Source organism: Manis javanica, chromosome 11 (genome assembly GCF_040802235.1).
Source record: "Manis javanica isolate MJ-LG chromosome 11, MJ_LKY, whole genome shotgun sequence".
Taxonomy (NCBI): domain Eukaryota; kingdom Metazoa; phylum Chordata; class Mammalia; order Pholidota; family Manidae; genus Manis; species Manis javanica.
In genome coordinates this window covers 40,194,210-40,211,687 of record NC_133166.1, presented here as the reverse complement: position 1 = coordinate 40,211,687, position 17,478 = coordinate 40,194,210, and the positions used below count along the sequence as shown (strand labels likewise).

Genomic DNA, 17,478 nt, shown 5'->3' with positions numbered 1-17,478 from the left:
AATCTCTTTAAATGTTAATATAAAACAACTATTGTATGGGAGCCGTTTCTCTGCTTTGCTTTTTCCTTACTGATTTTTACTGCACCAAAGTAATTTCTAAAATTGCCAAAGTAATTTCATTGAATATGGATGGACAGGTGGCATAAGTATGGTCAAGTGCTTTATGTCACTGGTTCAAAATGTGTCCTTTTTGTCCACTTCTGTGTAACAGTTATTAACTGTACTCTGACTGTGGAAACCATCTGTTGATCCTGAAGTTTTGAGAAAGGGAAGGTACAGGGAGAGATGAGTGAATGGGAACAGATGCTATTCAAATTCAGTTTCAATGATTCAACTCAATAAACTAATTTATGTTCCAGGAGCTGTAGGGCTTGCTGAAGAGTCAAAGATGAACAAAACATAATCCCTACCCTGAAAGAGAACATTTTGTTTGTATGTGACTGTTTACAGCAGAAGGCCTATAAAACACAATCTCACTCTGAGTATGCAGGTTAATATTAAGTTTACCAGGGACATGAAAAGAAAGCTTTCCAAATTTATTGGGACCCACTTAGGAATACTGATTGGGTATGCTTCACTTTAAAAAGCTGGTAGAAACCAGTCACTTTTTAAGTGTTCTTAATACATCACAGATAATCCAGGCTTATATATTTAGTGAAATCATGGAAAATTTGCTTAGCAGCAAAAGTGAAAAATCTCCAGCCTAGTATGAAATACTCTACTGGAAAAAAAAAAAAGAACTAAATGTCATAGAGTTAAAAATCAAAAGGAGTTTCTGTTAGATTTTGATTTCAGTATCAAATAGCTTCCAAACCTAGTCATATTTTTATAAAAAGTGTTATTGGAAATACCATTAACTTTGAGTACTGCATATCTTATACAATGTTCTACTATCAACAGTATAGCAAACGAATGTCTTAAGGCTTCATGTAATGGAAACATCTTTCATCTCTACTGGGAACTTTCTCAGTCATGCATAGTTTATTTGAAGTCCAAAGGTTCATTTGGTCCTGCCAGACTAAAATTTGATTATTAAAACTAGAATTTTATACTCACCTGATCCTCCTTTTGCCAAGTATTTGTTCTTTGCATAAAGGACAGAATCTAACATAGACTCAAAAAGAAGAAAATAGCCCTGTATAAAAAAGGTAAAAAGGATTTTAGATATGTGCAATATCTTCACACATAGATCAACTTAAATATCTGGCCGACTACTCTTTTCATAAAAAATATATTCTTTGTCTTTGCCATATAAATTCCTGCAAAGTTTGGAATTATTTTTACATTAAGTTCTCTATCTAATAATTATTAGAAAATCAGGCCAGGGTATAAAGTGAACCCAGCCAGAAAGCTTATTACTATAGAAAATACTGATCCTTCTTTATCTGTGCTTCCACTCTCTAGACTATGGTTTCTTCTTCATTAAAAGGAAAATCAGAGATAGAAATTATCAATCTGTCCTATAATTCCCTTGGGATATTGCAATATGAATCTACAGCAGTGGTTCTCAACTAGATTTTGCACCCTAGGGGGCATCTGGTAATGTCTGGAGACGTTTTTTGATTGTCACAGCTGGGGCTAGGGGAAGCTACTGATATCTCACAGGGAAAGCCACGGGCAGCTGATAAACATTCCACAATGCACAGGATAGCCCACACAACACACAGCTATCTTGCCCAAAATGTCAGTAAGGCTGAGGTTGAGAAATCCTAGTCTAGAACACCATTTCCCAAAGCAATTCCTTCCCAGTGACTTTCTCTTTGGTTAAAAAAAAAAAAAAAAGAAGGGTATCTTTAATCAGAAGGTTGACACATACAACAGATGCTTTTATTTTCCTCTTAGAGATTCATAATGCATACTAGCACTCTAGTAGTACTGAGAAGGGTTATGGTGAAGAGGATTGCTGAATATATTTTAACAACGAATTACTTATAGACCTCTTCATTTTTTTTTTCTATGCTACACCTATTAACACCTTGCACAACTAGTGTTGTTGAATGTTCATGAAATACAGCCCTGGTGTCCTCAAGATTTCAACAGTAATAAATCCTCTACCAAAAAATTAAAAAACATAGCACAATGAAAAGACAATTTGCCACTACTGGTGTCACAAACTACATTCTCATAGTATGCTACACAGTTTATTACAGAAGTCACACAGAAGCCTGTGTGAGAGATCGGTGACAGCTTCGGTCATTCTTTCTCCTTCTAGGGCCCACCCCACAACCACCCTGAGTAGGAGGGAAAGTCAAGTGCTCATTGCAGTTGCTTAGCACATAATATACCTTATTATTGCTCAGCGAAAATCAATGAGAGCTTTACCCTAATGATAACATTCTAAATCAAGGCTGTTCTCATTTACTCATTTGTTCTGTGGACAAGTAACTACCTGACAGGATAAATACAGTATTCTTTAATCACATAAACAAAGACTTTTAAAGCTATCTCTAAAACAAGAAAACCTGAAATGGATAATCTTCACTAGATTAACAGCAAATTTAAATTTATAGAAAATAAAGCTCTTAGGCTTGAGTCACTTATAAAGAAACCTAATTAAATTGCCACTAGCAACTCTACACTGGCATTTACCTACTACCCCAACACACCAATTCACTGATAAGAAAATAATTGCCTGCAAAAGACTTAGCAACAAAGCTCTTTCATTAATGTGTTTACATTAGGAAAATTAAGCATTGATGGAACTAGTTTTTCTGGTTGGAGTCCTTCGGTGATATGTCTAACTGTTACTAGATAGTTCCCCACTAATATCATCTATGTATTCAAAGAACAGGATTTTTACAATTAAACTAAGAAATCTTTCTCCATATGACATTATTCATGCAGATCTATACAAACAAATGTTTAAAAAATAAGCATTCATCCACTGACTAGGGTGAATTATAATTTATATCAAGGAATTACTAAAACAGGAGGTAGCCATTTACTTTATGGGAAAAAGATAAGCTGGTAAAACATACTAATAGGTTTGCAGAAAAATGGTCATTATTAGCAAGATTATGCATGTTACAAGATTAAAATAAATAAATTCACATTTTGGTACAAATTATTCATTATAATCCAATCTTTTTTGAAAAAGGGCAAAAAAGTTTGTTATTGATTTGCTACTGTCAAACTATTCATAGCATTACTCTTCAAAGCAATTAGCTAAACCTAAGAATTTTGCTGCCACATGTTCAAACTCCATCAAACAAAAATCTTTGCGATCAGTAAGTTAAAGTAGCTCCATCTAGCAACTTGCTCATTTATTGCATTTAAGATAGAGTTATTATTAGCCGTTCACCACAGATTAAATTACACTATTTTAAACTGCTCCTAAGGTCAATACCAACAGTATAGTGTTTAAGAGGGTGGACTTTAGGGTTTAAATCCAAGAAGAGCCCCTTTCCCAACTGACCTTGAGCAAGTTAACATCACTGAGTATCAGTTCCTTCTTCTGTAAAATGCCAATAAAAATAAGTTTCTACTTCTTAAGTTTATAGTGAAGAGTAAATACATTAAAACTCTTTAACATAATACTATGTTAAATATGTCAAAGGATTTGAAACCATAAATCTTACTAGCTTAAAGAAATTAGGAGTTACTATGAATATAAAGTCTGCAATGTTAATAAGTATATACTTATCAATAATCACCCTAAATGTAAATGGTCTGAATGCACCAATCAAAAGACACAGTCACTGAACGAATAAAAAAACAATACCCATCTGTATGCTGCCTACAAGAGACTCACTTCAAACCCAAAAACACACACAGACTGAAAGGGAAGGGATGGAAAAAGATATTTCATGCAAACAATAGGGAGAAAAAAGCAGGTGTTGCAGTACTTGTATCAGACAAAATAGACTTCAACACAAAGAAAGTTACAATAGACAAAGAAGGACATTACATAATGATAAAGGCATCAATACAACAAGAAGATACAACCACTATAAATATCTATGCTCCCAACACAGAACCACCCACATATGTGAAATGAATACTAACTGAATTAAAAGGGGAAATAGAATGCACTGCATTCATTCTAGGAAACTTCAACACTCCACTCACTCTGAAGGACAGATCAACCAGACAAAAGATAAGTAAGGAGACAGAGGCACTGAACAACACAATAGAACAGATGAACCTAAAAGACATCTATAGAACACTCTACCCAAAAGCAGCAGGATAAGTAGTCTTCTCAAGTGCACATGGAACATTTTCAAGAACAGATCATATATTAGGCCACAAAAAGAGCCTCAGTAAATTCAAAAATATTGAAATTGTACGAACTAGCTTCTCAGACCACAAAGGTATGAAACTAGAAATAATTTGAAGCAAAGAAAATGAAAAAGCCCACTAACACATGCAGGCTTAACAACATGCTCCTAAATAATCAATGGATCAGTGATCAAATAAAAACAGAGATCAAACAATACATGGAGACAAATGACAACAATAATAAAGGAGACAAATGACAACAATAATACAACACCACAAAATCTGTGGGACACAGCGAAGGCCGTGCTAAGAGGGAAGTATACTGCAATACAGGCCTTCCCTAGGAAAGAAGAACAATCCAATATGAACAGTCTAAACTCACAATTAATGGAATTAGAAAAAGGAAGAACAAATGAGGCCCAAAGACAGTAAAAGGAGGGACATAATAAAGATGAGAGCAGAAATAAATAAAATTGACAAGAATAAAACAATAGAATCAATGAGAGCAGGAGCTGGTTCTTTGAGAAAAAAAACAAAATAGATAAATCCCTAGCCAGACTTATCAAGATAAAAGAAAGTCTACACAGATAAACAGAATCAGAAATAGAAAGGAAAAATCACTATGGGCACCACAGAAATACAAAGAATTATTAGAGAATACTATGAAAAAGTATATGCTAACAAACTGGATAACCTAGAAGAAATGGACAACTTTCTAGAAAAATACAACCTTCCGAGGCTGACCCAGAAAGAAACAGAAAATCTGAACAGACTAATTACCAGCAACAAAATTGAATTGGTAATCAAAAAACTACCTAAGAACAAAACCTCTGGACCAGATGGATTCACTGCTGAATTCAATTAAACATTTAGTGAAGACCTAATACCCATTCTCTTTAACGTTTTACAAAAAAAGTAGAAGAGGAGGGAATACTTCCAAACTCATTCTATGAAGCCAGCATCACTGTAATACCAAAACCAGGCAAAGACCTCACCAAAAAAGAACATTACAGACAAATATCCCTGATGAACATAGATGCAAAAGTACTCAACAAAATATAAGCAAACTGAATTTAAAAACACATCAGAAAGATCATCCATCATGATCAAGTAGGATTTATTCCAGGGATGCAAGGATGATACAATATTGAAAAATCCATCACCACCATCCACATTAACAAAAAGAAGGACAAAAACCACATGATCATCTCCATAGATGCAGAAAAAACATTCGACAAAATTCAACATCCATTCATGATAAAAACTCTCAACAAAATGGGTATAGAGGGCAAGTACCTCAACATAATAAAGGCCATATATGACAATCCCACAGTCAACATCATACTTAACACCAAGAAGCTGAAAGCTTTTCCTTTAAGATTGGTAACAAGACAAGGAAGGATGCCCACTCTCCCCACCTTTATTCAACATACTTCTGGATGTCCTACACTGCTGGTGGGAATGTAAACTAGTTCAACCATTGTGGAAAGCAATAGGAGTTTCCTCAAAAAACTAAAAGAAGAAATACCATTTTACCCAGGAATCCCACTCCTAGAAATTTACCCAAAGGATATAATTTCTCATATTCAAAAAAACACATGTACCCCTATGTTTATTGCAGCACTATTTACTATAGCAACACATGGAAGCAAGCTAAGTGTCCACAGTAGATGAATGGATAAAGAAGATGTGGTACATACACACAATGGAATACTATTCACCCATAAGAAAGTAATAAATCCTACCATTTGCAACAACATGGATGGAGCTAGAGGGTATTATGCTCAGTGAAATAAGTCAGGCAGAGAAAGACAAATACCAAATGTCCCTCATTTGTAGAGTATAACAACAAAGCAAAACTGAAGGAACACAATAGCAGCAGACTCACAGACTCCAAGAAGGGACTAGCTGTTACCAAAGGGGAAGGGTGGGTGGGGAGGGAGGGAGAAGGGGATTGAGTGTTGGGGGGATCAAGGGGAAGACACTAGCACAGAGAAGACAAGTAGTGACTCTGTGGCATCTTGCTACACTGATGGACAGTGACTGCAATGGGGTGTGGGAGGGACTCGATAATAAGGGTGTTATGTGGTAACCACATTGTTTTTCATGTGAAACCTTCATAAGAGTGTATATCAATGATACCTTAATAAAAAAAATTAGGAGTTACTTAAAAATATATTTGTAGTGATGAATGAGAATTTAAAGTTAATAAATTAGAGAATAAATGCTTATAAGGCTGTCCACATCATATGACATTTATTGAATGGGCCTGTGTTATAACCCATGAGCTAGAAGTGAAATTCCTGTTTGTTTTTTCAGCCATCTATCAGAATCCACTTTATTGGGTTACTTCTTTTTTCAAACTAGCCAAGAAGACTACGCATGTGCACATACATTCAGAAAAATACAAAACCTCAAGATTTTTTTACAATTAAGAAATAGGATTTAAAAACCCAATCAAAATAATTTGATCACACTGGCTAAATTATTTCCAATTCCAACTTTAAGATTCTCAAGGGATAATACAGTGATTTTTTTTCCCCCCTGGGTCCAAAAAAATCAATTTTACTTAATACTTTGAACTTCAGTATTTGCATAATAAACCCAATAAACATTTTTCAACATACCCCATAATAATTACTTTCACTAATTAGAATTTTGATCAGATATCACTAGAAACAGTCTCTAGGATTCTAATTATTTAAACAATCTAATCTTCACATTAGGGAAAGAAGAACTAGAGAGGTTAAGGGGCTTATTTTATTTAAGTCCTATAGCTAGATAAATACTGGACAATTTTTAGCTTCCCTTACAAAACACTGGCCTTAAGATTCAATTCCCACTGATAAATTCAACAGGTAAACAGAGTGCAAACAAACAATTGAAAGAAGATAACCATCCCTAGCAGCAAAAATACTCTTCCAGAAATTTCAGCCATGTCTGTGCTTCCCATTTATTTTTTAAAGACAGTCGTCATTAATTACTAGGTCACGGATTTTCTGAAAGCAAATGATTAAATGCTTTTGTTGATACATTTTGTTGTTAGCACAGTTTCTGGCACAGAGTTAACACATAAAATCAATGAGAAACCTTATCATGTGATTTTTTAATTTGAGAAAAGTCCCCATAAGGCAGAATTGGGCTAAAATGGATAGAAGCAGAGGCTAAAGCATGTCTTTCTTCTTTTGTGTTTTCCCATTTTTGATAATCTTTTTCTCTCTTCCTTCATATATAATTAAAAGCAATACTCTATATCTTTTTCTGATCATCTTTTTCATCTCAGTAGCAAGGTACAATTTGCGTTAAGTATATGATTAGGCTTCTATTCTGTTACAGTACTTTGTAAACTTTAAGCTGAAGAATAACTGAACCAGCAAATCGAAAGAAAAGCGTTCCTTCAAAACTAGATTACACACTTCTTCATATTTAGTCTATCTCCTAAATATGCTACATTATTTAAGACTCAGTGAAGACCTGACAATTTTATTGTTCATTTCACTTAGTATCAGATTACCTGCTCAACCAATACTTCCTCAAAAAGGATTTTCCTTTAGTCCCTACATAAAGTATCATCATTTCCCTCCACCAAGCACCATTCTTTATCCTGTTTTGTATTTTACCACAGCACTTATGAATTAAAATATTATTTTTGCATTTATTTTATCTCCTTACTAAAATGTAAGCTCTAAGAAGAGCAAGGACTTTGCCCATAAATTGTCTGCAACTATATTCCTGAGGGCTAGAAATGTGTCAGGTATGTAGCAGAAATTCATTAAGAATTTTTTAATGAATAAAAGAATAAGAGTTATTAATACTGTGTATACATATCATTATATATTTGTTAAAATGAAACAGTATCTGCTTTTTTGCTATTTTTCTAGAGAAATTTAAATTAGTTGTTTTAAAAAGCTGTTTTGCTTTCTAAAATGAGTATTTTCAAATAACAATAGTGGTGTTAATTGTTTAAGTTCCTTGTATTAAGTATCTTTAAAGCATTATCTTATTTAATTTTTCCCCTAAGGCACATTTTACTGTTATTTCCATTTAACTGATGAGAAAATAAAGGTTTGCAAATATTAAATTACTTAACAGGATATAAAAAATAGCTCATAGTCAAAGAAACAGTTGAATGAGTCAGAATTTGAACCCTGGTCTGTAACTAGAGGTCAAATTGTGAATTACTATTCTATGTTGCTTCTTAAATTGATTAATCTGATTGAAAATAAGATTTAGTATTTGTATTATACTACACTGTAATTAAGGATTCAAGTGTTCTAAAATGAAAAATTTCCCATAGAACATATTAAACAAGGTTATAATTTACAATATGTATATGATTTCCAATATTTCAGAGCAACAGCTTAGTTGGCAATTGATTCTCAGCCACCATCTACTATGAAAGCAATCAGTTTGGAAAATCTACACAAAGACTAGAGTATATGTAGAGCCAATATATGACTTCTGTGAGATAAATTACTATGTCTAGTTAAAAAGAGAGAATGAAAAGAATCATATATGGATCATTAACAATTGTTGTCCTTTCTCTCAACTTTCCACTTTGCTAAACTTCATTTTACTATAGGTTTCTTATATGAAAGAATAGCCTTTAATTTCCTGGGAATTGTCCTTGGTTCTGAACCAAGTCATTTATTACTGATATCAGAAGGCTTTGCTCCAAATGCCCTGCTCATCTGCAATGTAATTCAGACTGTAATTTCACAGGCTGCTGCCTCACCTGTGGGGGTGCCATCTGGAAAAGAATTACACCCAATATTTTCTTCAGTGATGTTCATGGGGCACTCTTCTTTCCAAATTGACATTTACATTTTAAAATTAAATTTTACTTTTACATATCAAGAATTAAGTACTACAACTGGAACATGGTGGATTAAATACAGGACTAACATATCAACATTGAAATGGAAAGCTTATTTTGAAAATGCCTACTCATGATATTTTGGAATTGACAAATTAATGATAAAAGAAACTTGTGATACCTTCAGTATAAGGTGCTTCTCTTTCATAATTTTCTTATTGTGAATCACTGGATTACTGATATACCCATAGGCAGAATTAACTAAAAAAATTGAGACAATGAATTACAAATAAAATAGTTCATTTGTAGAAAGTCTAGTGGACAAATACTCAGTAATTGGATTTATTTAAAAATAGAACATTACTTCTAAAAAATAAGCCTATAAAATCTAATCCCCAATTCTTAGGATATTTCTGAAGTACAAGAAATTATTTGATGTCTTTTTTTTCCAATACTACTCTCAATTCTGTAAAATTTACTGCAGATAGAATTTTATCCAATGTGATTGGGGTTAGTGATCAGGTGTTAATTGAAAACAACATATTTTAAGAAAACAAATAAATGTAGATTTGCTTACCAATACTCTCCAGGAATGGACCTATTGATTGAAATATTCACCATCTTCCTTGCATAAATCACTTTCATAATAGATTGTAAATAATTTCCAGTTTGGGTTATTTCAAAACATAAAAAGAATCTAAGGGCACTTGCCAAGTGGAGAATCTTGGAATTCCATAATTCCTCCTTTCCACTTACAGTCTTTCACAATCATTTTGCTCACTACTTTATTCAAAGGGAATAAAGTAAATGTAAATAAAGATGTAAACATTTATTTTTTATAATCTTGTTCAATAGTTTATGTTACTGTAAACTGGTATTATATAAATAAGCAGGCAAACAAACACAATAAGCTCTTGGTAAACTATAACCCAAATGATAGGAGCTAAACAGGAGCAGCACAGTGAAAGTAGCTTACTAGCTTTACATGTTCAGGTCGCTATGAAGTCTAGCAGATGTTATACAAAAAGAATGTAGGACATTGTTAATTTGGTGAATTAAATGCAGGTTGGTTAAGGAAGCTTCTGTTGTACATTCATGTGACAAAATATGCTCTCATAATGTCACCTTTTAAGGAAAACCTACTTTAATGCCCGAGAAAAGATCGAGTGGCTTTTACAATACGATCTCAGTTACAGATTGAGTTATTATCAATGCCGGAAGTGAGAACACTAAAGCAGGTTGTTCAGCCGTGGCACTACTGACATTCTGGGCCAGAAATTACTTTTTTGTAGAGGTTGTCTTGTCCCTTTTTGGATGTTCAGCATCTCTGGCTTCTACCAACTAGGGGCTAGCAGCACTCTCCTCCTGTCCCCAACCCTCCACATTGTAACAACCTAAAATTCTTCCAGACATTTCCCATTGTCCACATATCCCCAGGGTTGGGGGGGGCAAAACTGGACCCCCACCTCCACCACTGAGAACCTCTGCTGTAGAAATTACCAAAAACTAGAAAAGCACTTTCTCCTAATCGACAATGCTCTGTGCTAAAAATGCACCAAATTAAAGATTTTACAGGATGTAATATAACCTCCATTCATTTCACTGTTATATTTATAATGGTCTTAGAAACTAAACACCTGAATTGCAGTTTTCTCTGTGATTCCTCAATCACTCGAATCTCTCATCATAAAATGTGCTAATGTTAAACCACTTTATATATCACAAATGTAACAGTTATACAAGATTTTTAAATAACATAAAATTATTTAGGGTAAGGTAGTTTACTGATGGCTCTACAGTGACTGAGAAAGATTACACTCACTTGGCAAAAGGCAAGGCAGCTGATGATATAAAGCAACAACATCTGTATCATGTGCACTTATTTGCTGTAGAAGGGTAAGAAAACTTGAACATCTACCTACACACACACAGGCATCTTCGTTCAATGTTTTATGTATTTGGCTAAGATAAATTTCTTAAAGCAGAATTGCTAGATAAAGGGACATGAACATTTAAAATTCTGATTTGTATTATCAAACTGCTGCACAGAAAAACTATGAAAAAGTTTGTTCACACAACTGTATGTATAGATTAAAGATCTATATGTACATGGAAATGGTACAAAGTTTGTAGAAAATGTTTTCATGGTCTTAGTGCAGGGGGAGGGAAGGTACTTACTATAAGGAAAAAGACTAAGAAGTTTGAGCACAATAAAATTCAGAACCTCTGTTCATCATCAAAACACATGAAAGGATTAAAAAAAGTCACAGACTTTAAAAAGATACTTGATGCACACACACACACACACACACTCATACACACACACACACGAACATGTGTGTTTCCATCCCCAACAAAGAACACAAAATATTAAGAAAAACATAGGCAAGCGAAATGAAAAATGAGCAAAAGAATTAAATACAGTAACTTCACAAAACAGGAAATCCAAACAGCCAATAGTCACACATACAGGTGCTGAAGTTCATTAGTAATTCAAACACAATGAAAAACTACTGCATGACTAGCAGACTAGCAATACAATCTCCAGAGTGGACAAGTTCTTGGAACATAAAGATAAAAATTTTACAGCTTTAGAAAAGTTTGGTATTTCTAATAATGTGGAAGAGTGGCACATCCTGTGATTTACCAATTCTATTCCTAAATATACACCCAGAAATGCACACTCAAGGGTAATTGCATACATGTACAAGTATACTAGAGCATTATTATTTGTCATGGTAAAAGAACTGAATATGATCTAGTGCCCACCAAAAGTAGAATGAATATATACCCTGTGGTATATTCATACAACAGCATATACAGAAATGAAAATGAACAAATCGTCCTTACAAGCAATACTGATGAATGTTACAAGCATGACTTAGTGAAGAAAGTAAAGTCTGCTTTTTTTAAATTAAGGTATTAGGTATTATTGATATACACTCTTATAAAGGTTTTACATGAAAAAACAATGTGGTTACCACATTCACCCATATTATCATGTCTCCCCCCACACCCCATTGCAGTCACTGCCCATCAGTATAGTAAGATGCCACAGAGTCACTACTTGTCTTCTCTGTGCTACAGTGTCTTCCCTGTAATACCCCCACACACAATGTGTGCCAATCATAATACCCCTCAATCCCCTTCTCCCTTCCCAAACCCTCCCCTTTGGTAACCGCTAGTCTCCTCTTGGAGTCTGTTTGCTGTTTTGTTCCTTCAGTTTTGCTTCGTTGTTATACTCCACAAATAAGGGAAATCATTTCATATTTGTCTTTCTCCGCCTGACTTATTTCACTGAGCATAATAACCTCCAGATCCATTCATGTTGTCGCAAATAGTAGGATTTGTTTCTTTCTTATGGCTGAATAGTATTCCACTGTGTATATGTAGCACACCTTCTTTATCCATTCATCCACTGATGGACCATTAGGTTGCTTCCATATGTTGGCTTTGTAAATAGTGCTGCAATAAACATAGGAGTGTGTATGTCTTTTTGAATGTGAGAAATTATATTGTTTGAGTAAATTCCTAGGAGTGGAATTCCCAGGTCAAATGGTATTTCTATTTTGAGTTTTTTGAGGAACCTCCATATTGCTCTCCACAATGGTTGAACTAGCTTGCATTCCCACCAGCAGTGTAGGAGGGTTCCCCTTTCTTCACATCCTTGCCAGCATTTGTTGTTCTTAGTCTTTTTGATACTGGCCATCCTAACTGGTGTGAGGTGATATCTCATTGTGGTTTTTACTTGCATTTCCTTGATGATTAGTGATGTGGAGCATCTTTTCATGTGCCTGTTGGCCATCTGAATTTCTTCTTTGAAGAATTGTCTGTTCATATACTCTACCCATTTTTTAACTGGGTTGTTTTTTGGGTTGAGGCATGTGAGTTCTTTATATATTTTGGATGTTAACCCCTTGTCAGATATGTTATTTATAAATATATTCTCCCATATAGTAGGATGCCTTTTTGTTCTATTGATGGTGTCCTTTGCAGTATAGAAGCTTTTTAGTTTGATATAGTCTCATGTGTTCATTTTAACTTGTTTCCCTTACTTGAGGAGATGCATTCAGGAAGAAGTTGCTCATGCTTATATTCAGGAGATTTTTGCCTGTGTTGTCTTCTAAGAATTTTATGGTTTCATAACTTACATTCAGGTCTTTGATCCATTTTGAGTTTACTTTTGTGTATAGGTTAGACAATAATCCAGTTTCATTATCTTGCATGTATCTTTCCAGTTTTGCCCACAGCAGTTGTTGAAGAGGCTGTCCTTTCCCCATTGTATGTCTATGGCTCCTTTATTGTATATTAATGGACCATATATGGTTTGGTTTATATCTGGGCTCTCTAGTCTGTTCCATTTGTCTATGGGTCTGTTCTTGTGCCAGTACCAAATTGTCTTGATTACTACAGCTTTGTAGTAGAGCTTGAAGTCAGGGAGTGTAATCCCCCCCCATTTTATTCTTCCTTATCAGGACTGCTTTGGCTTTTTGGGGTCTTTTGTGATTCCATATGAATTTTAGAACTACCTGTTCTAGTTAATTGAAGAATGCTGTTGCTATTTTGATAGGGATTGCACTGAATCTGCAGATCGCTTAAGGCAGGGTGGCCATTTTGACAATATTAATTCTTTGTATCCATGAGCACTATCTTCTTTAATTTCTCTCATGAGTGTCTTGTACTTTTCAGAGTCTAGGTCTTTCACTTTCTTAGTTAGGTTTATTCCTAGGTATTTTATTCTTTTTGATACAATTGTGAATGGAATTGTTTTCCTGATTTCTCTCTCTGCTATTTCAGTGTTAGTGTATAGGAATGCAACAGATTTCTGTGTATTAATTTTATATCCCCCAACTTTGCTAAATTCAGATATTAGATCTAGTAGTTTTGGGGTGGATTCTTTAGGGTTTTTTATGTACAATATGTCATCTGCAAACAGGGACAGTTTAACTTCTTCCTTGCCAATCTAGATGCCTTTTCTTTCTTTGTGTTCTCTGGTTGCCATGGCTAAGACCTCCAGAACTATGTTGAATAAAAGTGGAGAGAGTGGGCAACCTTGTCTTGTTCCTGATCTTAAAGGAAAGGCTTTCAGCTTCTCGCTGTTAAGTATGATGTTGACTGTGGCTTTGTCATATATGGCCTTTATTATGTTGAGGTACTTTCCCTCTATACCCATTTTGTTAAGAATTTTCATCATGAATGGATGAATTTTGTCGAATGCTTTTTCAGCATCTATGGAGATGATCATGTGGTTTTTGTCCTTCTTTTTGTTAATGTGGTGGATGGTGGTGATGGATTTTTCAATATTGTACCATCCTTGCATCCCTGGAATAAATCCTACTTGATCATGATGGATGATCTTTTTGATGTATTGTTAATTCAGTTTGCTAATATTTTGTTGAGTATTTTTACATCTATGTTCATCAGGGATATTGGTGTGTAATTTTCTTTTTTGTGGGGTCTTTGCCTGGTTTTGGTGTTAGGGTGGTGCTGGCTTCATCAAATGAGTTTGGAAGTATTCCCTCCTCTTCTACTTTTTGTAAAACCTTAAGGAGAATGGGTATTAGGTCTTCACTAAATGTTAGATAAAATTTGGCAGTGAAACCATCTGGTCCAGAGGTTTTGTTCTTAGGTAGTTTTTTGATTACCAATTCAATTCTGCTGCTCGTAATTGGTCTGTTCAGATTTTCTGTTTCTTTTTGGGTCAGTGTTGGAAGGTTGTATTTTTCTAGAAAGTTGTCCATTTCTTCTAGGTTATCCAGTTTGTTAGCATATACTTTTTCATAGTATTCTCTAATAATTCTTTGAATTTCTGTGGTGTCCATGGTGATTTTTCCTTTCTCATTTCTGATTCTGTTTATGTGTGTAGACTCCTTTTTCTTGATAAGTCTGGCTAGGGGTTTATCTATTTTGTTTATTTTCTCTAAGAACCAGCTCCTGCTTTCATTGATTCTGTTCCATTCTTGTCAATTTTATTTATTTCTGCTCTAATCTTTATTATATCCCTCCTTCTACTGACTTTGGACCTCATTTGTTCTTTTTCTGGTTTCATTAATTTTGAGTTTAGACTGTTCTTATGGGATTGTTCTTCTTTCCTGAGGTAGGCATGTATTGCAATATACTTCCCTCTTGGCATGGCCTTCACCGCATCCCACAGATTTTGCAGTGTTGAGTTATTGTTGTCATTTGCCTCTATATAGTGCTTGATCTCTGTTTTTATTTGGTCATTGATCCATTAGTTATTTAGGAGCATGTTGTTAAGCCTCCATAAAAAGCTGCTTTTTTTAAATCCAAAAAGTACTTACACTTTGATTCCATTTATATAAATCTTAATAAACTGGGAACTATAAACTACATTATTTAGGAATACACATACAGGAGACAAAACCATAAAGAAAAGCAAGGAAGTGGTTACCATAAAGGTCAGGAGTGATTACCTTTCTGGGATAAAAAAGGAGTTGTAACTGAGGAAAGATATTTGGTGACTTCTTTATTTTGATTTGGTGATCATTATATAACTACCTGTTACGCTGTACCTGTAAATTTATGTAGATTTCTGTGTATAATTTACAAGTTAAAGTTACTAACAGGAAGATTTATATCAACAAAGAAAATTTCAGAACTGGAGGCATTCAGAGGTGAATTCTACCAAACATTTAAAGAAGAGTTAATACCCATCCTTCTCAAACTATTCCAAAAACTTGAAGAAGGAATGCTTCCAAGCTCACTCTAAGAGGCCAGAATTATCCTGATACTTAAACCAAAGAAAAGCAATACAACAGAAGATAATTACAGGCCAATATCCCTAAAGAACACAGATATAAAAATCCTCAATAACATATTAACAAACCAAATTTAACAATACATTTAAAGGATAATACTCCATGAACAAGTGGAATTTATGAATTCACACATAGTTCGATATCTGCAAATCAACCAGCATAATAGCACATGAACAAAATGAAGGATAAAAATCACACAGATTTACATCTCAACAGATGTACAAAAAGTATCTGACAAAATTCAACATCCACTCATGATTAAAAATTCTCAGCAAAGTGTGTGTAGAAAAAACATACGTCAACATAACAGAGCAGTATATGGAAAACCCATAGTTAACATAATACTCAATAGTGAACGAACAGTGGACAGCTTTCTTCCTTCTAACCTCAGGAAAAAAAAGATAAGGATGCCCAGTCTCACCACTTTTACTTGACATAGTTTTAGAAGCCCTGGTCACAGAAATTGGACAGGAAAAAGAAAATAAAGCATCTAAATTTGAAAGGAATAAGTAAAACTGTCATTATTCACAGATGACCTGATACTATATACAGAAAACCCTAAAGATTCTGCCAAAAAACTATGAGCAGTATAAATGAATTCAGTAAAGCTGCAGGATACAAAAGCAATATACGGAAATCTGCTGCAGTTCTGTACACTACTGAAAAACTACCAGAAAGAGAAATTATGAAAATCCCATTTGAAGCAGCATCAAACATAATACAGTACCTGGGAACAAATTTAACCAAGGAGGTGGAAGGCCTATATTCTGAAAACTGTAAGATATTGATGAAAGACATTGAAAATAACACAAATGGAAAGATATATTATGCTCATGGAGTGGAAGAATGAATATTGTTAAAATATCCATACTACCCAAAGCAATCTACAGATTCAATGCAATCTCTACCAAATTATTTTTCACAGAAGTAGAACAAATAGTCCTAAGATTTGTATGAAATCACAAATGGCCTGAATAGCCACAGCAATCTTAAGAAAGAAGAACAAAGCTAGAGGTGTCATGAGCCCAGATTTCAAACTATATTGCAAATCTACAGTAATCAAAATAGTATGATACTGGCACAAAAAGACACACAGATCAATGGAACAGAATAGAGAGCCTAGATATAAACCCACACTTACATGGGTGACTAATCTACAACAATGGAGGGAAAAATACACAAGGGGGAAAAGATAATCTCTTTAATGAAGGTGCTGGGCAAACTGGATAACTACATGTAAAGGAATGAAACTGGATTACTTTCTTATACTATATTAAAACATAAACTCAAAATAAGTGAAAGACTTAAATATAAGAACTGAAACCATAAAACTCCTAGAAAAAAACATAGGCAGTAAACTCTCTGATACTGGTCTTAGTGATTATTTTTTGGATCCCTCTCCTCAGGCAAGGACAACAAAAGTAAAAAAGAAAGAAATGGGATTACATCAAACATAAAGCTCTTGCACAGCTAAGGAAATCATCAACAAAACAAAAACACAATCTACCAAATGGGAACAGATATTAAAAAATGATAAATCTGATAAGGGGTTAACATCCAAAATATATGGAAAACTCATAAAACTCAACATCAGAAAACAAAAAAGCAATCCAATTTAAAAATGGGCAGAGGACCTGAAGAGATATTTTTCCAAAGACATACAGA

The 17,478-nt window shown here is 34.2% G+C and overlaps 1 protein-coding gene across 3 annotated transcripts in view; it reads right to left on the bottom strand.

Annotated features, from left to right (window-relative positions):
• The window catches only part of PRMT3 (protein arginine methyltransferase 3), a 149,842-nt gene that overhangs the window by 80,719 nt on the left and 51,645 nt on the right, over positions 1-17,478 (bottom strand). For all 3 annotated transcript variants that reach the window (XR_012122640.1, XM_073216321.1, XM_073216322.1), the window contains one exon: positions 1,057-1,135. Coding sequence is in view for 2 of the 3 variants with exons in the window: in XM_073216321.1 (XP_073072422.1) it covers positions 1,057-1,135 (79 nt within the window). In the remaining variant the exon portion in view is untranslated. The remainder of the gene's footprint in view (positions 1-1,056; positions 1,136-17,478) is intronic.